The sequence below is a fragment of the Triticum urartu genome, chromosome 1A (genome assembly GCF_056163025.1).
Source record: "Triticum urartu cultivar PI428250 chromosome 1A, HENAU_Tu73, whole genome shotgun sequence".
Classification (NCBI taxonomy): Eukaryota; Viridiplantae; Streptophyta; class Magnoliopsida; order Poales; family Poaceae; genus Triticum; species Triticum urartu.
This window is the reverse complement of record NC_141873.1, coordinates 577,027,458-577,053,590: the sequence shown is the minus strand read 5'-3', so window position 1 is coordinate 577,053,590 and position 26,133 is coordinate 577,027,458. Positions and strand designations below refer to the sequence as shown.

The 26,133-nt window shown below is 45.1% G+C and overlaps 5 protein-coding genes and 1 pseudogene across 5 annotated transcripts; 1 reads left to right on the top strand and 5 right to left on the bottom strand.

Moving 5' to 3' along the window:
- LOC125532484 (putative GABA transporter 2) overlaps positions 1–26,133 on the bottom strand; it is a 247,043-nt pseudogene that overhangs the window by 10,491 nt on the left and 210,419 nt on the right.
- LOC147992968 (uncharacterized) lies at positions 3,880–4,670 on the bottom strand. Its single transcript, XM_087542011.1, has 2 exons — positions 4,049–4,670; positions 3,880–3,956 (listed from the first exon to the last, which is right to left on the bottom strand). The coding sequence occupies exons 1-2, from the start codon at positions 4,668–4,670 to the stop codon at positions 3,880–3,882; spliced, it is 699 nt and encodes a 232-aa protein (XP_087398137.1).
- LOC147992967 (uncharacterized) lies at positions 6,873–8,068 on the top strand. Its single transcript, XM_087542006.1, has 3 exons — positions 6,873–6,963; positions 7,097–7,245; positions 7,517–8,068. Exons 1-3 carry the CDS (start codon positions 6,873–6,875, stop codon positions 8,066–8,068), a joined length of 792 nt encoding a protein of 263 aa, XP_087398132.1.
- On the bottom strand, positions 9,840–12,423 carry LOC147992966 (uncharacterized). Its single transcript, XM_087543166.1, has 4 exons — positions 11,815–12,423; positions 10,791–11,741; positions 10,529–10,717; positions 9,840–10,163 (listed from the first exon to the last, which is right to left on the bottom strand). The coding sequence occupies exons 1-4, from the start codon at positions 12,421–12,423 to the stop codon at positions 9,840–9,842; spliced, it is 2,073 nt and encodes a 690-aa protein (XP_087399292.1).
- Positions 15,608–16,412, bottom strand: LOC147992965 (uncharacterized). The gene is made up of 2 exons (XM_087532781.1): positions 15,785–16,412; positions 15,608–15,684 (listed from the first exon to the last, which is right to left on the bottom strand). Exons 1-2 carry the CDS (start codon positions 16,401–16,403, stop codon positions 15,608–15,610), a joined length of 696 nt encoding a protein of 231 aa, XP_087388907.1. The 5' UTR covers positions 16,404–16,412.
- Positions 25,306–26,096, bottom strand: LOC147992964 (uncharacterized). The gene is made up of 2 exons (XM_087542001.1): positions 25,475–26,096; positions 25,306–25,382 (listed from the first exon to the last, which is right to left on the bottom strand). The coding sequence occupies exons 1-2, from the start codon at positions 26,094–26,096 to the stop codon at positions 25,306–25,308; spliced, it is 699 nt and encodes a 232-aa protein (XP_087398127.1).

The following is a 26,133-nucleotide window of genomic DNA, read 5'->3' as shown; positions in this document are numbered from 1 at the left end:
GCCCGCCCCCACTTTGTCCTCCTTTGTAACCACAACCACCACTTCTGAAACCTCAAAACCATGCAAAGTCATGCATGTCGATCATTAGTGTGTCTGAGAATAGCACCAATCCGCCCCCACTTTGTCCTCATTTGTAACCACAACCAACACTTTTGAAATCTCAAATCCATGCAAACACATGCACGTCGATCATTACACATAAAAAATGAATAGCTCACGCAAATAAAAATTATTCATACATAAAAATACATAGTTCAAACATAAAATTTGTTTACCATCCATAATTGAAACATAAAATACATTGTTCATTGGTTTTGAACGTGGATCCACGTATGCTCCACAAGATCATTGTGAACTTGCATGTGCATCTGTTGATCTCCAAGTTGTTGATGCATCTCAAGAAAGTTGAAAACATGCTCTGCCACTTGTTCCGAGAAGCGGACCCGAGCTCCGGGATTCTCAAAATCATGTGTGCGGGCTGCTCCTTCGTCCTCATCCTCCACAATCATGTCGTGCAAGATTACACAACGTGTCATGATCTGCCAAAGTGTCTTCGGTTCCCACATCATTGCAGGTCCACGAAGAGTACCCCAACGGGCTTGGAGCACTCTGAATTCCCTCTCCACATCCTTCATAGCACATTTTTGAATTTATGCAAAGAAAAATTGTTTCCTACCATTGAGATTCGGATATGGTCTTCACAAACGCCGCCATTGAGGATAGATACCACCGGCAAGGTATTCCCCCATGGTGTAGTTGTGCCTGTTGATAGTGTTGTTGCACGGCGGAGTCTCCCCATCATAAAGTATCTTGACAAAGGAGATCGTTGTAGCGGATTGATGTCATTGTTAGAACCAGGCATGCCAAAAAAGCATGCCAAATCCACAAGTTCTTCGATGCCACTTCAAGCATGATGGTGGCATCTTTGGTGTGACCTTGGTACTGGCCGCACAAACCTTTGGGGGTAGTTATTACATTGAAAATGCATGCAATCAACTGAATCAAGCATACCTGGAAAACATCTTGCCGCTCCAGTTTTTGCTATCAACCTTTTTGCGTCCTCAACAGTTGGTTCTCTCAGATAATCCGCTCCAAACACCTTCACCAAGTTGCATGCAAATTGCACCATGGTATTCTTTTAGGGATTGCACCATGGTATTTAGGCATGTGGTCTCTCTAACCCGGATTTTAGCATCAATGGCATCTGCGGCCTATCATAAGCAAGCATCCTGAGGGCAGCCATGCATTTCTACAGAGGAGAGAAGGAAAGTTTCCCGCAACAATCCTTCCTCAACTTGAAATAGTCACCAGCCTCCTCCACGGCATCCACTATACACATCAGCAAATCTTTGCTCATTTGGAAGCAACGTCGAAAAAACCTTTCATGGTATGTTGGGTCCGGTTTGAAGTAACCCTTGTAGAGAAGCTTTGCACCGTGATCCTATCCCGAGGAACAACTCTCCTACCGTTGAAGTTCAACACATGCTTCTCTTGCTTCTCTAAATTCTTCCTCGATGCTCATCATTATCATCATTTCAACATCTTATCGTCTGAATATGACAAATTGATGAACTCTCTATATGGATTTGTTAAGGTCCTTGTTTTCATATTAATCATCCGACAACGAATCGATCGTTTGCCTACAAAGGAGTTAAAGAATAAAAAAAATTACTCGGGCATTTCATTGAACACATAAAACGTGACGTGTATGTTCGGAGGAGTTGCATGTACCGAGGCGGCGTCCAGTGGTGGCATGGTTGGCGCCGTTGTGGGTTGGGGACGATGGCGGAGCTACAGTGGTGGCAATGGTGAGGAATCAAAAGAATGAATGATTGCGGTATATGGAAAGTCTATGATGTTTTTCACTTGGATGCATTTGGATTGGGAGGCTTGGAGACATACATTTACTTTTATTCTTGGAATTGGTCACTGGTTTTCTTCAACCACGATGTCATGAGTCTGGAACCCGGCAATTTGGGATGATGTTGTGATGGGAGGGACTTTTATGCCACTTTTTAGTGGCTAAATCTTCGAAACTGTCTTTTTCCTTTGTTAGCGAGACTTGTTTCGCAGTTTTCTCGGCATTTGTCCAACGAAAAGTGTTCATTTTAAAGAAATTTAGTCGTCTTACCAATGCTAGCACATTCAAAAGCATGAAAGTAGTAATGTTGTGTTCAGATTGTTGCTCGTTTTCGGTTCGTCCTGTTTGTTATCTTAAAGAAGTGAGTGGTTATTTAGAAAAAAGTTATTTGGATGTTGTAATAGTCCAAGTTTCTTTTTCATCAAATCACCAGTTAAGTTATTCAACTGTTGCTTATATGCAATGATATTCAGCATGTCGTTATTGTTTTGAATTGGGCTCTTTTATGCATGTTCCTAGCACCTGAATCCCCGTACCATGAGTCCATAACTGGCACTGATTGTGCAACAACTGCTAGGAAGCACAGTAGTAGCACAAATCATTACATACATATCCTCAATTTGGATGTGCTCTTCTTTCACATTTTCCGACTCAAAGAAAATTAAGTAAACTTCATCCTTTGGGGTCAATCGACGATGACAAAGAGGCACTTGGTGTTGACTAAGAAGGGCGTTGCTAGGTTAGGGAGGGTGGTTGTCTGCCTTACTCTCTTTACCCCTCTAGGTTTTTCCTTTCCCTGTCCTACTCTGCTTTGGGTCCCTCTACTCTTTCCCTCTCTTGCTCTGCTTTGGGTCCCTCTGCTCTCATGATCAAGCACGTAGAACCAATGGAGTTCAGCTATGTTTTTTTTCTAGAATACACAAGCATGCGTATTTTGTATTGATAGAAGAGGCGAGATACCTATCCACATGTTTACAACTCTGGCAGAATCGCCAGCCACCCAAGATACAAAAGGAGACTACTCACCAGAGACGCGCCTAAACCACACCGAGAAGAACGGCAGCACATCATCTCAGAAGAGCTTTCCTTTCTCAAGGATCCGCCTAAGAACAAACCGCACAGATGAAGACGCATTGTCAAATACGACGGCATTCATTTGCATCCAAAATTCCCACATCACGAGGATGATCATGGAGTTGAAGTCCTTCCTGGAATGAGCCGTTGGTGATAGCGATGTGGACCATTCCTGCACACTATCCATAGCCGTAGGTGCCCAATCCTCCTTGCCCCATGCTGAGAGGACTTCGTGCCAAATCTGTCTGGCAAAGGAGTTCAGCTATGTTCTGTAGCAATTCTTGGCTGCGTAGCTGATCAATTCTGCGTATCTGTAACACATGGTAGGAATGGTGCGTCTGATCTCCAATAACTCTTACGAAAAATGGGTTCTGTGTCTAGCTGGTGGCATGCATGATTATCATATAGTACTCCCTCCGTCTTAAAATAAGTGTTAGTACAAAGTTGTACTAAAATTGAAGTTGAGACACTTATTTTGGAATGGAGGGAGTAGCATTTATAGAGAACCTAACGGCGACAGATTTACGAGCTGCCGGGATAACAGAGGTAGCAAACTGAGTCATACATGTAGGCTTTCATGTAACAACTTCCAACGGAGCCAGCAAGCACGCAGGCATAAGATCAGATCGACCCAGAGTTAATTCTAGGCCATCACACAAGCAAACAATACAGAAACAACGACATGAATCACCAAGCATGCATTGATCTAGCATAATACTTATTATTCATTGACAACGATTACATCACGTGACGGAGATCTTACATGACTGTATACTTATATGGTAACTAAGTAACACTAGGAGCTACTCCTACATATGAGAGACGTCCTAAACTCCTAAACGCTAGCTGATATCTTTCTCTGATATAGTACTACCTAAATAAAACCAACTTAAACGCTATATAATCCTGCAGAAAGCATGGGCGATCTGTGCATCATTTTGGTCCTATGGTGATGGCGCGGGAGAAGCAGCGGGAGGCGCCGGAGTCATGGCAGGAGGCGTCAATGGCGGCAAGGGTTGGGCTGTCAAATCATCACCAATGCAAGTTAATCAATCTACTTAAAGCAAGCAGCACATATAAAGGAAAGCACAAAGAACAAGGTTAGTAACTTACTGCCGCAGGAGAAAATCGTCTGGATGGGTATCATGGCGCCACACCTAACCGGGAGGATGATCATGCGGATCGGATCTATGGGCTCGGGGAAGAGCTTGCTCATGCCGCCGTTGTTGTTCATGCCGTGGCAGAGGCAGATCGGCGCAGTGTTGACGACCGACTTGAGGCCGTCGCAGCACGCGTCCGGTGGCGAGAACACCGTGATGTTGGTGAGGTAGTCCATGCACGGTATCATGCTCGTCAATGGTGTGAGGCACTCCTTTGGCGGCGGCGGGCTTGGCGAGCCGGTGGGAAGTGGGAGGTGTGGGAGGCTAGGCAGTGCAGGGGATGGAGGGGCGCCCGGTGCACCACCAGGGAGCGGCCCGAACAGCGGCGGCAAGCCGGGGATCTGAGGAAGTGGCGGGAAAAGGGAGCGGAATATCGGTGGTAGGCTAGGCATACCGGGGATCTGAGGCAACGGCAGGCCGGGAAGAGATGGGGAGCCCCCATCGGCCGTGGTGGTGGCTGTGGCTTCTTCTTGGTTCGAGACGGTGGGCTGGACCCTCGCCATGGACGGCTGCAGCGTCGCCGCGATGGCCAGCAGGGCGAAGAGCACGGTCATGATGGACTTGGAGAGCGCCATCTTCTACGTGATGGGAAGGGACGGGTTGGGGAGGATGATGCGTGGATGGGTGGATGGCATTCGTGTGTTTGCCCAACTATTTATACTGCTACCCCGCAAAAAAAAAAAACTATTTATACTGCTACGGCCGGCCGGCAGGGCACGTTAGAGATAGATAAGTTTGAACATTTGCATAACCATTTGAAAATTTTATCCAACTATAAATTGATGTCTGTTAATTTGGGTAGTGGTTTCCTTCGGTTTCCTGCTATGTCTACAAAAAAAGGAAGATACAGCATGGATTAAGCAGAGTCCCTGTACGACGTCCTCTCTATGCAGATAGAGCTGGAGGTTCAAATGAGACCATTTGCATTCTACAGACGTTGAGGTGGATAAGATTCTCTTTTTCCTTTTTTAAACCAGTATTGTTTTGAAATCTTTTTTAAGTGGTTATTATTTCCATTCGTTCTTTTAAAAAACACCATTTCTTTTTAAAGTTGGAACTCACGGGATTTAATATTGTTTGTTAAAACAAAGAGACACAAATCGCACGACATGGATCGGAGTTGATTGCAAATTGCACGTGCATGCCCACGTTGAAAACAGTACCGGAGGCCGGAGTTCCTGGGAAAGTACGAGGACATACTTTTTTTGGATAAGTACAAGGGCATACGTACATATACTATTCGGGTTATTTTTCGGCTGATAATGTATCTTATTGATAGGCTTTAAAAAATTATTTCATTGATCTCGCGCATCAATTACACAATGCTCTGTTGCAAAAGGCAGTGCCTAGGAGGCGCTTAGGCACGCCTAGGCGCTAGGCAATGGCCAAACGCCTCGCCTAGGGCATAAATGGTAGTCTAGGTAGTGCATGCAACAAATTGTTTGCCCAAGCGAGAAATCATGCCATATTGTACTGAAATGCGAAACATCACATATTCAAATGGTAGTAGCTGGTAGTTAACTTATTTATTTGCCCTAAATTAACATCAGTACACATATAATAACCACAAATACACCTTGATATTAGAATCTATATTACCGCCTAGGCTGCGCCTAGGGCGCTTAAGCACCGCCTAGGCACTAGGCGAAGGCCAACCGCCTCGCTTACGCCTACCGCTTTTTTCAACCTTGACACAATGCAATGGCTTGATAATGTGCTCAAAAGCGACCAACACGGATGCATGGTGAATCTAGGCTTCATCTCAGGCAGCAACGCATCTAGCCCAGGAGCTCCGGCGGCCGCCCAGGACTTTGCTTTCATCTCCAATGGTCATGGTAAGCTAAGAGACCAATGGTAGATCGGCCTCAAAGACGCAAGCATTTTGGGCCTTCCAAAGCCACCATTCCATGAGGATGATCATGCAGGTTACGCTTCGACGCTGCCTGGCAAGAACCATGGCGTAGGATGCCGCCCACTAGTTGAGGAAGTTGTTGTTCGTGCTCGGCAACGGAGTCGTCACCCACCATGATAGGTACTCATGCCACATCTACCGCGAGAACGAACATCCCACAAGCAAGTGATACATGGTCCCGGGCTCCTGGTCACCTCTGCACTCGCTCAGCAGACCAGCACTAATCTTGGAGAGCAAGCCAAATGAAAATTTTGATTTGAAACAGCACTCAGGTCTTCTAATTCAAGTCATCTGTGGGCACCACCAACAACCCGAGCAGAAGCACTGCATAACAGGGGGTAGCTCGACCGTGGTTCATGTAATTGCTTGGTCTCCTCCTTCATGCATCCACTACAGCTCATTGGACAACAGCTAAAAGGATTTTCAGGTATGTGAATAATACACTGACAGTTAGTCTCACATTCAGCAAATCATCATCTACTCTTGTAGAGTGATTGACAAAAAACTACCAATTTAGGGGTTTGCGTCCCACAGAACTACCACTTTTTTAAAAGTGGCCGAAAACTACCAAAAAACGTTACTAAAAACTACCAGGTTGACTGAATGGTGGTTTTGACCGTTTTAACCGTGATTCTGACGTGAGTGGCCCACGTGCCAGGCTGGCGGCCCGCCTAACAGCTAACGGCGCGCACGCGGGGCCGTTAGAGCCGCTCGTCGGTCGCACCTGGTCGGGACCAGGTCATAACCTGGCCGACCGGGCCGCTCGTCCCCACCAGCTCTCTCACTCTCCCCCGAGCTCACTCAACTCCTCTCTGCTCTCCTCTGCTTCTGTTTCTTCTTCTCGCGCTTCGGCGATGCCGCGACCATGCCTTCGTGGCCGAACAGCAACGAGACGTCGGACGACGATGACGAGTACATGAGCGAGTTCAGCAGCATGCAGATGGAGTACTTTGTAAGTCATCTCAGTCTATCCTCTCCCTCTCCTGTCTGTTCTGTTCTAGGGTTAGGGTTTGAAGATATTTGAGATTTTTCCATTTAAGTTGATATATGTGAGTTGTTCTTGATATAGCTATGCTTTTGCTTTTGCAGAAAATCCTGACACTGTGATAGACCCTAGTTTCTGTGGGCTTGTGACTGAATCTGACAGAAGGTGCATCCTGCACAGGCAGAGGGCGGGCAAGTTTGTGGCATTTGAAGGCACTGACACTGGCAGGAGATTCATAGAATGTGCTACTGAGGTAATGGACCAAGTTGGTGTGGATTTGATTAGTTTGAATTTCTGCTATGTAGTGGAAACAGAGTGTTTAGTTGCTGTTATTCTGAATTTTCCTTAAGTCTGAAAACATTGGTATGTCTGAATACTTTACTTGTAGTAAAGAACACTGGAAACATGTCTGAATACTGTACTTGTAGTATAGAACTAACTAGCTAGTGTAGCTTATATCATTATTGTTTATGATTTGTTATTCTGAATTTGCTTGTTCACTGTAAAATTAAATTGATTTTCAGGATGGTGTGAACCGTGGTGTTCCGGAGTGGGTAGATGCCCCCTGGCCTGTAATTCTGCAAAGGTGCTTAAGCAAGCTCTGGGATATGTATCATGAGCAGAACCTTGGTAGAGCCCAGGATAATGAGGCTCATGGGATAGAGGTTGCAAAACTGCAGAAGGAGCTTAATTCTCTGGCCAATCAGTATAGCCAGCTGGTGGATGATGTGTCCAAGTTGTTTGATTATCAGGATGGAATCAAATCTCATGACATGGATTGCACAAGCCAGGCAATCAATGAACTAAAGGAGAAGAAGAAGCAACTTGAGGAGCAGGAAAAGATTGAGCTTCAAATGGAGAAGCTTAAGCTCAAGAAAGAACAAAGGTGCATCCTTCAGAGTCAAGCTGATATAATCCAAAACACAAGGAAGGCCATGAAGGAGCTAGAGATGGAGAAAGATCTCCTTAAAGAAGAGAAGAAGAAGCTGGAGAATGTCATTGCTGAGCTCCTTAAGGTTGGTCATGGGTGCAAGGAAAAGCTGGACAAGATAAAGGAAGTTGTGATGGAGGAGTGAAGTGGCGGCTCTCTGGATGGTAAGTATATATGAGGCCTATATATATAATTGGCCTAGGAATGATCAGTCTGATGCAAATATGCCCTGATCTACTTATGAACTACCTTTGAACTACCTAAGAACTGTAATGGGTTCAGATCATTTTAGTTGGTGTGGGGGTGGTGTTTGCCCTGATCTGTACTGCCCAAATATTATCTTGATGCTGAGAACTGGTGCTAAGTTAAGTTAAGAACTAAATTATCTAAGTATGATGTAGTTTATTTGTGTGTGTTGTATCATAAGTTCTTGCTGAGATCTGTTTACTTCATAAATTGCTTCATCACAGGTTCAGACAAATTCAGAGAAGTTTGAAAGACATCTAGTCTAGCATAGATAGCATTTAGTCTTACATAGATAGGACATGGGCACTGAAATTGTTCAAAGACACTTAAACTGACAGAACTGAATCTCACTGAGATTGCAAATACCCTGATAAACTGACAACTAAACTGACATAACTGAATCTCACATAGATCTGGCGATAACTGAATCTGAAACTTACTGTTTCAGATTGTTAGGCCCCTGCCCTGCTATGCGACCTGACCGTCGCACCTCTTGCTTGACTTGAGTGGTAGGTGGCAGCTCTGGCACCTCCTCTTTGTCTCCATTGATGACGATGATGGGAGGAGGACGTCGGCGAGCCAACAGTGCTGGTGGGGCGATGATCTGCAGGTCCTCGTCGGTGTTGCCCATAGTAGTTGGAGTTGCAGCTTGTGCTGGAGGGATATAGCGGTGGGATACCCACGTTCCCTCTGCCCAGCATCGCCGGAGTCCGCCTCCTTCATTGCCCACAGCAACATGTCGATGGGCATGATACCCTTACCTGGGGTTGCATAGCGCTGGTCCATGCGCTGCTTCTCCTCAGTCGTCGCCTTCTTCCTCACCTCTTTTGATGCATCCACGAGCCCTTGTGCGCTGCTGCATCTCATGGCAATCTTCATGTAGTCGAGGAAGAGGTCTTCGTCGCCGCGAGCCGACCCAAAAAGCATGGCAACCCAGCCCTTGTCGGTGGGGAAGGGGTTCAGCCATGGGTCTGGCGTAGAGGAAGAACCAGCCATGGATGTAGGTGGAGTGAGGTTTTCGAGAGAGAGGTAGAGTGAGCAGAGATAGAGTGAGCTGTTGGGCTACTTAAATGTTGGAGTGGAGGAAGTGAGGTGGAGTGTGACAGTGGGGAAGTGGTAGATTGAGTGATGATAAATGGTGTAGTTGTGTTGCAATTAAAGTCTTTGTTGAAACCCAACAACTTGGAACTTGTGTGCTCAAACAGTGGAGTAGTTGATGGTCAAACAGTGGAGTATTTCAAAAATTAGAGTGATCAAAAAATCACATTTCAGCAAAGCCCAAGTATAGAAACATTCAGATAAATGCAGATAGATGGATTCAGGCATAAGTTCAGACTTAAAAATACTGTGCCATGGATACATTTCTTAGAAAATAAGCATAGTATTTATCATAGATTTTCCAACAACCCAAACATAGATAGTTCAGAAAATAAGCATAATCTTTAACATGAGTACTCTCTTTAACATAGATTCAGGCAGCCACATTGCATCGTCTTCATCACGGTTGGTGCATCTCCTGAACTGCATCCTTCACTGCAATCATAAAGTTCAGAAAGTTCAGAAGAAGACAAGATTCAAAGCAAGACTAAGAACAAGATTCAGGGCAATATTGAGCACAAGACAAGCAGATTCAGAAACACCACAATTTAGTCAGAAACTACCGCATAGAACTAATCCCAATCCTGTCTTCCTTCTGCTGCAGCCAGGATCTGAGTCCATCTCTTCCTTGTTGCTTGGAATCGATGGAAAGAAGCCCTGTCTCTGGCCCACCAGATGATTAGTTCATCTGTGATGTTGGTTTCTTCTGGGAACACCTCCTTGAACTGCTTCACGTCATTCTGGTTGTGTTCCGCCATAATCATGGCAGCAATCCTCTGGCGTCGATCTTGTGCCTGTGCTCGACGGTCGGCCCTCCTTTCAGCCCTCCTTTCAGCCCTAGCAACCTCGTCTTGTTCATCAACTACCTCTCCTAACTGTGGATCCATCAGCGGCGGCTAGGTTTTGGTCAAGGGGAATGAGGCGCAGGGATCCAGTGGTTTCTGGTGGCCTCTCTTATGTACACAGTGTGGCAGGCTTGGTGGGTTAGTTAGGTCCAACACGGAAGCCCACCATCAGGCCCACGGTACACCACAAATTTGATACAAGTACAGTGAGGTTCGGTCAGGTTCACCCAAATTCAGACATACTCATGCAGAAAAGTACAGACAGGTTCAAAACAAAGAGAAATAGGTTCTACACTAATTCAAACAGGTTCAAAGAGAGAAGTTCTACCTTTTTATAGTGTCAGTTACCACTGGCATAGAAATAACCCCTCAATCTGCTGCTTGCAAACCTCTTCCTTTTGTTACCAGCCAAAAACCTCTGAAGTTGTAGCAACAGATCTTGGTGCACTGAATTCCTTTCCTCTCCCTCCACCTGTAGGCCTACCCCTTTTTGCAGCAGGAGCTGGTGCTGATGCAGCAGCAGTTGGTGCTCTTACACTAGGGGCTGGTGCTCTTGGAGTTTGTATTGGAGCAGATGGAGCAGGTGCATAGACTGCCCTGTTTTCCTACATTAAAGGTCCAACTTAACTTAGATTAGACTATGTAAAAGGAAACATTGCTCTGATGCTTGATAATTACCTTGTGTTTGTTTTTCCTCATTTGTAGTTTAGGCCTAAGAGTCTTATTGCAACTTGTATACTTGTATCCTTCCAACCCACAATTTCCACAGGTAATTGTTCCCATCCTACTGGTGTCTCTTGGGGCAGGAACTTCAAACTCTCCTTTCCTCCTTGCAGTCTGTTTTCTGCCTGCCTTTTCTTTGAACACAGGAGGTTCGATGTCTGGAGTGTTTGTGTGAGGCCAGAAATCTGGACTAGGAACAGGGTATATAATTTCTTTGTATGTCTCCAAATAAAGTGGCTTCTTGAAAAAGTCATTGACATAGTCCTCAGGATGCAGCTTTTTCTTTGTCAGTACAGATATGCCATGACTGCAAGGTACACCAGTCATGTTCCATCTCTTGTAGTCACATGTATACCCTTCCATGTCCACACAATACTGTTTTTCTTTGCTAGTAGCTTGCCAAATTGTTGGACCTGCTCTGTCAGCCTGACAATACTTGGCATAGTGCTTGTTCTCTTCTAAAATCTCTGAGTAGGTTGGTGTGATTGTCCACCTGCTAATCTGTAACTTCTCCCTAATTTGTTGCCTCTTGATCATTTGTTTGGTCCTAATCCCTTCAAACATTGTCCTTATTGGTTTGGCCCTAACATCCAGTATCATCTTGTTGAAGACTTCACTTACATTGTTCACAACTAAATCTGTTTTGCAAGTATGATCCATAGCAAACCTAGCCCAAGTAGTGACCTCAATTTTTTTGAGCCATTTCCAAGCATCCTCAGACTGTGCTTTCAGCTCTGCCATGCCTAGTTCATGCCCATGTTTAGTGTAGGAGTAGCTAGCCTTGTCAATACACCTCTTTAGTTCTTGGCCTCTAAATCCAGCAAATTGAAAATTTGCATATATGTGCCTAAGGCAATACCTTTGAGGTGAATCAGGGAATACCTCATTTATTGCCTTAAGCAAGCCCTGCACATTCACAAATTATTAATACAATTGAGAAAAGTAATAACATAAATTGCTCAATGAAATTCTTCCCAACCTTTTGCCTGTCAGACATGATAGTGTATGTTCCAAATTTGTTGCCACTGCCAATGCAACATCTCAATTGAGTTAAAAACCAATTCCAACTTTCACCATCTTCCTTGTCAACCACACCAAAAGCTATAGGATAAATATTATTGTTTCCATCCCTTCCTGTGGCTGCAAGAATTTGTTGTCTAGTGGTTAACTTGATGAAGCATCCATCAAGACCTGTAAATGGTCTGCAACCATTAAGGAAACCTTCCTTTGAAGCTGCTAAACAATAGAACATATACTTGAATCTAGGAGTAGGTGCTGGGTTCTTTGGATCTTCAAATGTTGTTACTATACACCTGCTACCTGGGTTTGTGTCAAGAACTGCTTGAAGATAATCCCTGAGCCTCAAGTACTGCTGCTTGTGGTCACCTTGAACTACATCAACAACCTTCCTCCTTGCCCTATATGCCACACTTCTTGATACATCCACTGAAAACTTAGTCTTGGTCTTCTTAATTAATGCATCCACAGGAGATCTAATGTCTTCTCTCAATGCTGCCTCCATTGACCTTGGCATCCACTTAGTAGTAACCTTTGTGGACTCTGCACATGCTCCACAAGTGTGCAACATATCACACTTCTTGATGCAGAATGCTTTTTCATGAGCTAACTTAGAGGCACATATATAAAAATCACATCCCTGGGTGGCTCTCTCTGAGCACCAAACAATAATCCTATCTGGGGCATTTCTGTGGTATTGAAAATTTCTCAAAGTCCTAATGTGAAAATCCCTAAGTGCATCTTTGAACTCATACACAGTGGTGAAGCACAAGCCCTTACAAAACTGTTCTACTAGTCCTTGAAGTTTGTGATCATACCATATCCTGTCTTTCAACTTCTTATTCCTTCTCTTCCTACCACTTGGTAGTTTATAGGATCCTTCAGGCTCATCTTCTTCATCACTGATGCCATAGTCACCAGGGAAACATTTTTCATCTGCTTCAGGGAACCAATCTTCTTTCTCCATTTTCTCAATCTCATGGTGGGATCTACTAGTTGGACCAGGTTTTCTCACTACCTTCAGTTTCTGTACCACTGTTGTATCTTGTTTTGCAGCTTCATCTTCAGAGGAATACTCTGACTGAAAATCCACATTGTTCCCATCTGAACCTGAATTTGCAGCTTCATCAACAGAAACAAATTCAGACACATCAGTATCACCTTCAAAATGGTTAAGGTCAGCCTCTCTCTGCACCATGCTTTTCTTCAGCTCTTCCTTTCTGTCCATGCTTATATCCACCACCTTAGTGCAACTTTGCTGAGTGTTAATGCAATGTTCAGCAAAATAACTATCTCTGTTCTCATCTGCATTACATTCCTCAAGAGCTCCCACTACTCTTATGTTCAGAAACTTTTCATTATGAGAGTGTGCCAACATCTGCTGCACATCATCTTCACAGCATATTTTATCTAAACCTTCTAATCCTTTCTCCTCATCAAATACATAATACATATAATCATCAGCCACAAAGCCCTCACTCCCAATAAGAGAAAGCATTGTCAAATATGATATGTCTGACTGGTATATATTTCGAACCACAGATTCTCTGGCATTGAAATGGAACCAAATTGACCACTTTGGGTCATCAATTATGAAAATTATAAAATGAAATACCTTTATTAACTGAATACAGGATTACTGAACCTAAGTAGACACAATATTGAGTTTCTGTCAAACTGCTTTTTTCAGTTTCTTACACAACAAAGTATGCACAATACTAACAATTTCCAAGATGACCATAACTGAATCTAACCATGCAAAAAACAAGCCTAAATTACCGATTCTCTGAATCTCTGAATCTCGCAACCATGCAAAAAACTAGGCCGTACCTGCCGCCGCCAGCAGAACGAGGAAGCTTCTGCCGACCTTGAGCTCTGCTTCTTGTCGTCGACGGTGGTCACGCCGGCGCCGACCAATCCAACCTCTGCTGCGCGCCGCCAGCGGAAGGATTAGATTCGGACTGAGAAGGCTGATGCGCCGCGCTGCCGCCCGGAGGTATGCCTGAATCGCCGCCGGAGTTTGCATCCACAGCCGCCATGGCTGCCGACAGCTAGGGCTAGGAGCTCGGGGGAGAGTGAGAGAGCTGGTGGGGACGAGCGTCCCGGTCGGCCAGGTTATGACCTGGTCCCGACCATGTGCGACCGACGAGCGGCTCTAACGGCCCCGCGCGCGCCGTTAGCCGTTAGGCGGGCCGCCAGCCTGGCACGTGGGCCACTCACGTCAGAATCACGATTAAAACGGTCTAAACCACCATTCAGTCAACCTGGTAGTTTTTAGTCACGTTTTTACGTTTTTTTGGTAGTTTTCGGTCACTTTTAAAAAAGTGGTAGTTCTATGGGACGCGAACCCCTAAAGTGGTAGTTTTTTGTCAATCACTCACTCTTGTAAGTGCATTTTCTGTGCGGATTGGGCTGGTTGTGTGGATGATAGAAGGTCTATTAATGGGTTTGCCATATTCTATGGACCAAACCTATATAATATTATGGTGTGCAAAGAAAGATGCAACCACTTCCAGGTCAAGTACAGAAGCAGAATATAAAGCACTAGCAAATGCAATAGCAGGACTTACTTGGGTCTAGTCTATGCTGAAAGAACTTAAAGTTTCACAAATGCAACCACGGTGTCTTTGGTGTGATAATATTTGTGCTACTTATTTATATGCCAACCCAGTTTTCACTTTGTCACTTTGTCAGAGGACGAGTTTCAAACAAACAACTAGAGGTCAGATTTGTACCTCAAGTGCAGGGTAATTTGAGAGATTGTTTTCTTTTAATCTTGTTTAGCCTTATCTCTCTATCTCTCCCATATGTATATCGATCTCCCTCTATAATCTCTCAGATGGTTTGTCGTTCAACCAAACAACTTCTATAAACGACCACAAGATCCCTCTCGTCACATCAATACAATATATATCGCGGGCTCACATGTTATGGAAATTGAGATGCTTTACCAAAACCTAACACAAACCCGGCGCGTTGTCAAATACGACGGCGATCCTTTGCATCCAAGTTTCCCACACCACGAGGATGATCATGGAGTTTTAGTACTTCCTGGAATGAGCTGTTGGTGATAGCGATGTGGACCATTCCAGCACACCATCCGTAGCTGTAGGTGCACAATCCTCCTTGCCCCAAGCTGACTCGTGCCAAATCTGTTTGGCAAAGGAGTTCAGCTATGCTGTGTAGCAATTCTTGGCTACGTAGCTGATCAATTCTGGGGTATACATATAGAGAATTTGGCTGAGAGGAGAGACAGGAATCTGTGCGTCCGAAAACTCTAAAAAAAAATCTTGTTTTGTGTCGGTATGCATGATTATCATAGCACTTGGAAAACCTGATAGCAACAGACTTAATCAAGCTGCAGGGATAACAAAGGTAGCAAAAGTTTAGTCATACGTCTACCAAGGCTTTCATGTACCAACTACCAAAGGATCCAGCGAGCAAGCACGCATATAGATCAGATCGACTCAGCGTTAATTCTGGGCCATCATACAGCAATAACGACATGAATCACTAACATGCATCGATCTAGTATAATACTATCCATTGACAACGATTACATCATGTGAAAGAGATCTGACATGACTGTATACTTATATGGTAACTAAGTAGCACTAGGAGCTACATATGAGAGACGTCCTAACCCCTAAACGGTAGCTGATATCTTTCTCTGATATAGTACTACCTAAATAAAACCAACTTAAACGATATATAATCCCGACGAAAGCATCGGCGATCTGTGCATCCTTTTTCTCCTATGGTGATGGCGCGGGAGAAGCAGCGGGAGGCGACGGAGTCGTGGCAGGAGGCGTCAGCGGCGGCAAGGGTTGGGCTGTCAAATCATCACCAATGCAAGTTAATCAATCTCCTTCCAAAGCAAGCAGCACATATAAAAGGAAACACAATGAACACGGACACGGTTAGTAACTTACTGGCGCAGGAGAAGATCGTCTGCAGGGGAATCATGGCGCCACACCTAGCAGGGAGGATGATCATGCGGATGGGGTCGATAGGCTTGGGGAAGAGCTTGCTCATGCCGCCGTTGTTGTTAAGGCCGTGGCAGAGGCAGATCGGCGCGGTGCTGACGACCGACTTGAGGCCATCGCAGCAAGCGCTCGGGGGCGAGAACACCGTGACGTTGGTGAGATAGTCCATGCACGGTATCATGGCCGTCAACGGCGTCAGGCACTCCTTCGGCGGCGGCGGGCTTGGCGAAGGAGTGGGAAGTGGGATGTGTGGCATGCCGGGGATCTGAGGCAGCCATTGGGATGGCGGTGCACCTGGGAGCGGCCCAAAGAGCGGAGGCAGGCCGGGGATCTGGGGCAGCGGCGGGAAAAGGGAGCGGAATATTGGTGGTAGGCTGGGCATACCGGGGATCTGAGGCAGTGGCAGGCTGGGAAGAGACGGGGAGCCTCCATCGGCCGTGGTGGTGGCTTTGGCTTCTTCTTGGTTTGCGGCGGCGGACCGGAGCCTCGCGTCTGACGGCTGCAGCGTCGCTGCGATGGCCAGCAGGGCAAAGAACACGGCGATGATGTGCTTGGAGAGCGCCATCGTCTGCGTGAGGGGAAGGGACGGGCTGGAGAGGAGGTGGTATAATCGTGGAGAGAATGCCCAACTATATATAGAGCTCCGGCTGGCTGGCAATGTACGTTAGAGATAGAGAAGTTTGAATGTTGGGATACCTATCTGAATCTAGAATCTAAAAAAGATTCCTACGTCTAGAAGGAGGACAGCTGGGGTACAGATAGAGCCGGACGTTCAAACAAGCCATTTGCTGATGCATAATTCTAATTCTATTGGTGAGCTAGCTGCGGTTTACAAGATTGCCTTTTTTTTTTCTTTTTTTGAACAAGAAGTGAGATTTTTCTTACTCCTATATTTGAAAGCTACTCCTACCTTTCTTTTAAATTTGATGAAACTCTTCGGATATTGCTCCTCAAAACCCAGACGACACAAACCGCACGACGACATTATGACACGGACACAGGGCGTAGAATCGCAGCCATACAGCTGTGAAAAAGATTGGATTAACTTTTTAAAATCAAATCAGGCCAAAATAGAGCACGCCCACGTTGAATAGTACTCCCTCCATGCATGCTTAAATTTGAAAAGGTGCAAAGATTAACTAAGTAGGACAAAGATGGTGGTGGAGGTGTTGTCAATTGTCAAAGATGTATGACTGCTATCTTTGTTGATTTGTTTGCTGATTCCATTGTAGGCTTCCTTTCCAGTTTTCATCATCTCCATGTTCATAATAATATACTCCCTCCGTTCCAAATTACTCGTCGTGGTTTTAGTTCAAATTGAAACTAAAACCACGGCGAGTAATTTGGAATGTAGGGAGTACCATACAAGCTCCTTTTACTACATCTGACCACCTCCCGTCTCATCCTTGGCTGCATTTGTCACCAAATCCAATACATGATCGTGCGTCCTACCTAAGGTCAGCCTTGTGTGCCAGTATCCACCCTAGTAGCATGTTGTTGGTCGATTCTATGAGCACCCATACATGGGGCCACAACTTGTTCAACACCGCACAATGAAGAATCCTTGTCTCGTAGCTTGCTAAGATGGACCTCTCGGGCAGTGTCAGTGTATTCCTCAACTTCTCCTAATCATCAGCTCCATCATCGGATCTGGATCGCTTGGTAGCTCCACTGTGTCAGAAGTTCCTTGTGAGCAATGCATGATCATAAGACACCGCAATGACAAGAGCGACCTAGTATGAAACTCGGCTGACCACAATGTCTGCTCAGCCGCAACGCATGGGTCCTTCACTAGGTCAATGAAATGCCACGGCAAGAATTTTCGGCTCTCCCATTGTCAATCCACGACGAGAAGACAAGCAAATGGAGCACACTTTATAAGTACATTTCTTGTTGCTCTTCTCCAATCAATCAAGTTCCCATCATCGACCCACCAAGGCTCCGTTGAGTGTATATGGATGTCCCCCGATGGCAGATGAGATCTTTCTTTCAGAAAGAGGAACACCTCTTTATGCCAGGACACGACTAGATCAAAGGCGAGGGACATGCCTCGACGTCGCACCTCCACATCATTAGCGGAACCGGTACAAGGATCTTCTCGCCATGCGGTCGGTTTGCACACATATGCTGTACGTATAGTAGATAGACTCGCACTCATACTTGTCCTTGGGCAGGAGGAGGCCATTGCAGTGTTGTTGTACCCGTATGTACGCAGTGGCGGAGCCAGCGCCCGGCCACCCTGGGCAGTTACCCGGGCTGGTTGTGTGCGCTGACGTTGTACGACGCGCTACCACAACGGAAAAATCCACGTCCGCATCTCATTATTTCCCGGGCAAAATTGTTTCGGCCCGACTGAGGCGGCTTTCTGTGGCAATGGGCCTCGTGAGAACTCGACCTAGCAATAGAAATCGAGGCCGACGCGAGGACATGACACACACAAAGAGGAGGAGGAGGGAGATTGAAGCCGACGTGTGGGCCCCACTTGTAATAACGGTCGAAACAAACGGAGTTGACATTGCCGCCATGTCAGCCCCGACGAATGGGTCTCACATGTCATAAACATGTTTAAATCATCTAAACTGGCATTATCTGGAAGTGGTAGTTTTTGTCTCAAAATTAAAAAAAAGTAGTTTTCAGACACTTTTTTAGAAAGTTGTAGTTTAGTGAGACGCAAACCTCAATTGTGGTAGGTTTTTTTGTCAAATGCTCGGTTATTGCTTATGCCTGCTTGTTCACATCGTCCCTTTGCTTGGCTACATGATTTTATCTTTAATAATCTCATGTGTTTTAATTATATAATCATCAGAATATGTATTAACAAATTATATATGCACATATTCATCAACTTTCTTAAATTAGTAGTGTGGGGATTGTTCTTAGAGATCTTTGTAAAACTTAAGATGTGTTTCAGTGCTGAATCAGTACCACATACACTAGTAGAAAAGGACCATTTGTCCCGGTTCTAGAGGGCTTTTAGTCCCGGTTCTGGAACCGGGACTAAAGGGTCGTTACTAAAGTCTCCCCCTTTAGTCCCGGTTCTTACAACCGGGACTAAAGGTAATTTTTACGGAAAAAATAAAACTTTTTTGAATTTTTTTCTGATTTTCAAATTTTTAAATAATTTTCCAATTTAATCTCTAATCACCCCTCATCACTCCTCAATTTAACCTCTAATTTCTAATCACCCCTCATCATTCCGCTACACCTTTAGTCCCGGTTGGTAACACAAACCGGAACTAAAGATAATTTTCACGGGAAAAAAATAAAACTTTTTCGATTTTTTTTTTCTGATTTTCAAATTCTTAAATAATTTTTCAATTTAATCTCTAATCACCCCTCATCACTGCTCAATTTAACCTCTAATTTCTAATCACCCCTCATCATTCTAAATCATCTAACTTTCCGGCCGGTCACCCATCCTCTCACTACTCCAGCCTGAGCACGCTTAACTTTTGGGTTCTATTCCCCCTCGTTTCCAAGCCTACACTTGTTGTTTTCCTGACAATAGTAAGATGTCAATCCTATTAACCCTCAGGAGTTTAGCTTGAGCATGAAGACTACTATTCTTGAATAATTATGTAGTAACACTAATATTTCTTGAATAAGTAGTTTGACCAGATTTGACCAAATTCAAAAAAATTGTAATAATTATTTAGTAACACTAATATTCTTGAATAATTATTTAGTAACACTAATACTTCTTGAATAAGTAGTTTGACCTGATTTAACCAAAATTAAAAAAAAATGAAATTTGAGCATAATTTTTTTCCTTTTATAATTTGAGGATTCTAAAAATTTGCAAACATGTCGTAGGTTGTCAAAATCAGATGCGGATTTTCATGCTGAACATTTTGATATATTATACGTTTTATTTCGACCTCGTATGCAAAAGTTATAGCCGTTTTACATTTTCCCTACACTTTTTGCAAAACATGTCCAAATTTAAGTTTTAAAAATTTCCTAACTAGTAGATGTAGTAATATAACTTCATCTCGAAGGATTTTATTTTTTGAAGTTTTTATTATTTTCTTTTGCTTTTTAGAAAACTGAAAAGGCGATCCACGATGGGGGGGGGTAGAATTTGAAAATGGAACCTTTAGTCCCGGTTTGAGACACAAACCGGGACTACAGGTCTAATCTTTAGTCCCGGTTTTTGAGATACGAACCGGGACTAAAGGGCATCGCAATAAAGGTGTGATGAAGAACAATGACGAACTCTTAAGAACTTCAGAAACCCTAATGGAGATCTATGGTGGGGAAGATAAAGTGCTTACTAGGACCGCTGAGCAACGGAGAAGCACCGCAGTTCTCTGGTCTCGTTCAGGTCGATGCAGCGGCCGTGGTCGAGGAAGTTGACGAGGTCGTCGGCGGCGGTGTTCAGATGCGCAGATGCGTTGCGAGAGGGAGAGAGGTTGAAGACAAGAAGGCAAAGGGGGGAGAGTGAAAAGGAACCCCTGGCCCTATTTATAAGGCTGGAAGGATAAGTGACATGCACGGGAATCAAGGAGACCAAAAAATGGATATGTGACGGCGCAGACGCCTCGATTTTTGGACGATCATTAAAGAAGAAGATATATTAAGATTTGGGCCTTATGTAATATTAATGACAGGTGATGTCATGGCGGATTACCACAATCCCAGCAGATGACGTCATGCGGGTTACACGATTTCACAAGAATAAATGAAGAAGGATTTTTCTAAGTGTTGAAGATTGACATGAACAAGTTCAAATCAACCTGGGGCCTAATGTTGGGGATATAACTATTGGGTATGACCCGCCCAGAAGGGGCCGGGTTATACCAATGGCGATTCATTAACACAAGGCCCATGAAGATGTTGAAGCTGGCGGTTCATGGAGCAGACTTGCTAAGGGCCCAAAGCCCAAAGGCGACTTAAGGCCCATAGGTGTAAACCGACATATATGTATGAATTGTACTGTAAGGCAAGTGTAATTAGTCACCGAGCCGGACATGTTGTCTATGAGTTGGCCGGGACTCCGTGAGCCGCTGGGCGTCAACCTGTATATATAAAGGGACGACCCGGCGGCGGTTTAGGGCAAGAAAGAAGAGATCGAAAGCTAGGTCAAGTGCATTCGCTCCCTGGTAATCGAGACATAAGCAATACCACCTCAAACTGGATTAGGCGTTTACCTTCACCGCAAGGGGCCGAACCAGTATAAACTCCCCGTGTCCTTTGTCCCGTTTTAACCCCTTTAAGCTAACCTGGTTGCGATGGCTCCATGACTAAATCCTCACACTAGGACATCTGCCATGATAATTCCACGACAAAAACCATGTCAGAAGCATGTTTTATATGACCTAGCTTATTACTTGGAGGAGAATGAAACTATAAATCAAAGTTCAGCAGAGATTGCGGATCCACTGACCACTGCAACACCAAACTCACAACAATAGATGTTTCTAGGGCAGCAAACTTGATTGTATCCAGTAAGCATGTCAGCTGCGTGTGCTGGTGGTGTTGCCATCATCACGAGCAAGCAGACTTGTACGGGGAGAAAGACAATGAAGATTTGGATGCCGCTATTCGCCATCTCCTACAGAGAGCATCTACAATCGGACCGGGCAAATCCAGTCCCCTATACGTCTGGGCGTGTCCGCACTGCACCGGCCCGCCCCCACTTTGTCCTCCTTTGTAACCACAACCACCACTTCTGAAACCTCAAAACCATGCAAAGTCATGCATGTCGATCATTAGTGTGTATGAGATTAGCACCAATCCGCCCCCACTTTGTCCTCATTTGTAACCACAACCAACACTTTTGAAATCTCAAATCTATGCAAACACATGCACGTCGATCATTACACATAAAAAATGAATAGCTCACGCAAATAAAAATTATTCATACATAAAAGTACATAGTTCATACATAAAATTTGTTTACCATCCATAATTGAAACATAAAATACATTGTTCATTGGTTTTGAACGTGGATCCACGTATGCTCCACAAGATCATTGTGAACTTGCATGTGCATCTGTTGATCTCCAAGTTGTTGATGCATCTCAAGAAAGTTGAAAACATGCTCTGGCACTTGTTCCGAGAAGCGGACCCGAGCTCCGGGCTTCTCAAAATCATGTGTGCGGGCTGCTCCTTCGTCCTCATCCTCCACAATCATGTCGTGCAAGATTACACAACGTGTCATGAGCTGCCAAAGTGTCTTCGGTTCCCACATCATTGCAGGTCCACCAGCAGTACCCCAACGGGCTTGGAGCACTCTGAATTCCCTCTCCACATCCTTCATAGCACATTTTTGAATTTATGCAAAGAAAAATTGTTTCCTACCATTGAGATTCGGATATGGTCTTCACAAACGCCGCCACTGAGGATAGATACCACCGGCAAGGTAGTCCCCCATGGTGTAGTTGTGCCTGTTGACAGTGATGTTGCACGGCGGAGTCTCCCCATCATAAAGTATCTTGACAAAGGAGATCGTTGTAGCGGATTGATGTCATTGTTAGAACCAGGCATGCCAAAAAAGCATGCCAAATCCACAAGTTCTTCGATGCCACTTCAAGCATGATGGTGGCATCTTTGGTGTGACCTTGGTACTGGCCGCACAAACCTTTGGGGGTAGTTATTACATTGAAAATGCATGCAATCAACTGAATCAAGCATACCTGGAAAACATCTTGCCGCTCCAGTTGTTGCTATCAACCTTTTTGCGTCCTCAACAGTTGGTTCTCTTAGATAATCCGCTCCAAACACCATCACCAAGTTGCATGCAAGTTGCATGTGGTCTCTCTCACCCGGATTTTAGCATCAATGGCATCTGCGGCCTATCATAAGCAAGCATCCTGAGGGCAGCCGCGCATTTCTACAGAGGAGAGAAGGAAAGTTTCCCGCAACAATCCTTCCTCAACTTGAAATAGTCACCAGCCTCCTCCACGGCATCCACTACACACATGAGCAAATCTTTGCTCATTTGGAAGCAACGTCGAAAAAACCTTTCATGGTATGTTGGGTCCGGTTTGAAGTAACCCTTGTAGAGAAGCTTTGCACCGGTGATCCTATCCCGAGGAACAACTCTCCTACCATTGAAGTTGAACACATGCTTCTCTTGCTTCTCTAAATTCTTGCTCGATGCTCATCATTATCATCATTTCAACATCTTTATCGTCTGAATATGACAAATTGATGAACTCTCTATATGGATTTGTTAAGTTCCTTGTTTTCATATTAATCATCCGACAACGAATCGATCGTTTGCCTACAAAGGAGTTAAAGAATAAAAAAAATTACTCGGGCATTTCATTGAACACATAAAACGTGACGTGTATGTTCGGAGGAGTTGCATGTACCGGGGCGGCGTCCAGTGATGGCATGGTCGGCGGCGTTGTGGGTCGGGGACGATGGCGGAGCTACAGTGGTGGCAATGGCGAGGAATCAAAAGAATGAATGATTGCGGTATATGGAAAGTCTATGATGTTTTTCACTTGGATGCATTTGGATTGGGAGGCTTGGAGACATACATTTACTTTTATTCTTGGAATTGGTCACTGGTTTTCTTCAACCACGATGTCATGAGTCTGGAACCCGGCAATTTGGGATGATGTTGTGATGGGAGGGACTTTTATGCCACTTTTTAGTGGCTAAATCTTTGAAACTGTATTTTTCCTTTGTTAGCGAGACTTGTTTCGCAGTTTTCTCGGCATTTGTCCAACGAAAAGTGTTCATTTTAAAGAAATTTAGTCGTCTTACCAATGCTAGCACATTCAAAAGCATGAAAGTAGTAGTGTTGTGTTCAGATTGTTGCTCGTTTTCGGTTCGTCCTGTTTGTTATCTTAAAGAAGTGAGTGGTTATTTGGAAAAAAGTTATTTGGATGTTGTAATAGTCCGAGTTTCTTTTTCATCAAATCACCAGTTAAGTTATTCAACTGTTGCTTATATGCAATGATATTCAGCATGTCGTTATTGTTTTGAATAGGGCTCTTTTATGCATGTTCCTAGCACCTGAATCCCCGTACCATGAGTCCATAACTGGCACTGATTGTGCAACAACTGCTAGGAAGCACAGTAGTAGCACAAATCATTACATACATATCCTCAATTTGGATGTGCTCTTCTTTCACATTTTCCGACTCAAAGAAAATTAAGTAAACTTCATCCTTTGGGGTCAATCGACGATGACAAAGAGGCACTTGGTGTTGACTAAGAAGGGCGTTGCTAGGTTAGGGAGGGTGGTTGTCTGCCTTACTCTCTTTACCCCTCTAGGTTTTTCCTTTCCCTGTCCTACTCTGCTTTGGGTCCCTCTACTCTTTCCCTCTCTTGCTCTGCTTTGGGTCCCTCTGCTCTCATGATCAAGCACGTAGAACCAATGGAGTTCAGCTATGTTTTTTTTCTAGAATACACAAGCATGCGTATTTTGTATTGATAGAAGAGGCGAGATACCTATCCACATGTTTACAACTCTGGCAGAATCGCCAGCCACCCAAGATACAAAAGGAGACTACTCACCAGAGACGCGCCTAAACCACACCGAGAAGAACGGCAGCACATCATCTCAGAAGAGCTTTCCTTTCTCAAGGATCCGCCTAAGAACAAACCGCACAGATGAAGACGCATTGTCAAATACGACGGCATTCATTTGCATCCAAAATTCCCACATCACGAGGATGATCATGGAGTTGAAGTCCTTCCTGGAATGAGCCGTTGGTGATAGCGATGTGGACCATTCCTGCACACTATCCATAGCCGTAGGTGCCCAATCCTCCTTGCCCCATGCTGAGAGGACTTCGTGCCAAATCTGTCTGGCAAAGGAGTTCAGCTATGTTCTGTAGCAATTCTTGGCTGCGTAGCTGATCAATTCTGCGTATCTGTAACACATGGTAGGAATGGTGCGTCTGATCTCCAATAACTCTTACGAAAAATGGGTTCTGTGTCTAGCTGGTGGCATGCATGATTATCATATAGTACTCCCTCCGTCTCAAAATAAGTGTTAGTACAAAGTTGTACTAAAATTGAAGTTGAGACACTTATTTTGGGATGGAGGGAGTAGCATTTATAGAGAACCTAACGGCGACAGATTTACGAGCTGCCGGGATAACAGAGGTAGCAAACTGAGTCATACATGTAGGCTTTCATGTAACAACTTCCAACGGAGCCAGCAAGCACGCAGGCATAAGATCAGATCGACCCAGAGTTAATTCTAGGCCATCACACAAGCAAACAATACAGAAACAACGACATGAATCACCAAGCATGCATTGATCTAGCATAATACTTATTATTCATTGACAACGATTACATCACGTGACGGAGATCTTACATGACTGTATACTTATATGGTAACTAAGTAACACTAGGAGCTACTCCTACATATGAGAGACGTCCTAAACTCCTAAACGCTAGCTGATATCTTTCTCTGATATAGTACTACCTAAATAAAACCAACTTAAACGCTATATAATCCTGCAGAAAGCATGGGCGATCTGTGCATCATTTTGGTCCTATGGTGATGGCGCGGGAGAAGCAGCGGGAGGCGCCGGAGTCATGGCAGGAGGCGTCAATGGCGGCAAGGGTTGGGCTGTCAAATCATCACCAATGCAAGTTAATCAATCTACTTAAAGCAAGCAGCACATATAAAGGAAAGCACAAAGAACAAGGTTAGTAACTTACTGCCGCAGGAGAAAATCGTCTGGATGGGTATCATGGCGCCACACCTAACCGGGAGGATGATCATGCGGATCGGATCTATGGGCTCGGGGAAGAGCTTGCTCATGCCGCCGTTGTTGTTCATGCCGTGGCAGAGGCAGATCGGCGCAGTGTTGACGACCGACTTGAGGCCGTCGCAGCACGCGTCCGGTGGCGAGAACACCGTGATGTTGGTGAGGTAGTCCATGCACGGTATCATGCTCGTCAATGGTGTGAGGCACTCCTTTGGCGGCGGCGGGCTTGGCGAGCCGGTGGGAAGTGGGAGGTGTGGGAGGCTAGGCAGTGCAGGGGATGGAGGGGCGCCCGGTGCACCACCAGGGAGCGGCCCGAACAGCGGCGGCAAGCCGGGGATCTGAGGAAGTGGCGGGAAAAGGGAGCGGAATATCGGTGGTAGGCTAGGCATACCGGGGATCTGAGGCAACGGCAGGCCGGGAAGAGATGGGGAGCCCCCATCGGCCGTGGTGGTGGCTGTGGCTTCTTCTTGGTTCGAGACGGTGGGCTGGACCCTCGCCATGGACGGCTGCAGCGTCGCCGCGATGGCCAGCAGGGCGAAGAGCACGGTCATGATGGACTTGGAGAGCGCCATCTTCTACGTGATGGGAAGGGACGGGTTGGGGAGGATG

Excerpts from the sequence above, each read along its gene's own strand:
- LOC147992964 (XM_087542001.1), bottom strand. The coding sequence starts at position 26,096 with ATGGCGCTCTCCAAGTCCATCATGACCGTGCTCTTCGCCCTGCTGGCC. Across the intron at positions 25,383-25,474 it reads GACGATTTTCTCCTGCGGCA|CCCAACCCTTGCCGCCATTG; the intron begins GTAAGTTACTAA and ends ATGATTTGACAG.
- LOC147992968 (XM_087542011.1), bottom strand. The coding sequence starts at position 4,670 with ATGGCGCTCTCCAAGTCCATCATGACCGTGCTCTTCGCCCTGCTGGCC. Across the intron at positions 3,957-4,048 it reads GACGATTTTCTCCTGCGGCA|CCCAACCCTTGCCGCCATTG; the intron begins GTAAGTTACTAA and ends ATGATTTGACAG.
- LOC147992967 (XM_087542006.1), top strand. The coding sequence starts at position 6,873 with ATGCCTTCGTGGCCGAACAGCAACGAGACGTCGGACGACGATGACGAG. Across the intron at positions 6,964-7,096 it reads GCAGATGGAGTACTTTGTAA|AAAATCCTGACACTGTGATA; the intron begins GTCATCTCAGTC and ends TTGCTTTTGCAG. Across the intron at positions 7,246-7,516 it reads TCATAGAATGTGCTACTGAG|GATGGTGTGAACCGTGGTGT; the intron begins GTAATGGACCAA and ends ATTGATTTTCAG.
- LOC147992966 (XM_087543166.1), bottom strand. The coding sequence starts at position 12,423 with ATGTTGCACACTTGTGGAGCATGTGCAGAGTCCACAAAGGTTACTACT. Across the intron at positions 10,718-10,790 it reads TGAGGAAAAACAAACACAAG|GAAAACAGGGCAGTCTATGC; the intron begins GTAATTATCAAG and ends CCTTTAATGTAG. Across the intron at positions 10,164-10,528 it reads CTGTTGCTACAACTTCAGAG|CCGCCGCTGATGGATCCACA; the intron begins GTTTTTGGCTGG and ends ACCAAAACCTAG.
- LOC147992965 (XM_087532781.1), bottom strand. The coding sequence starts at position 16,403 with ATGGCGCTCTCCAAGCACATCATCGCCGTGTTCTTTGCCCTGCTGGCC. Across the intron at positions 15,685-15,784 it reads GACGATCTTCTCCTGCGCCA|CCCAACCCTTGCCGCCGCTG; the intron begins GTAAGTTACTAA and ends ATGATTTGACAG.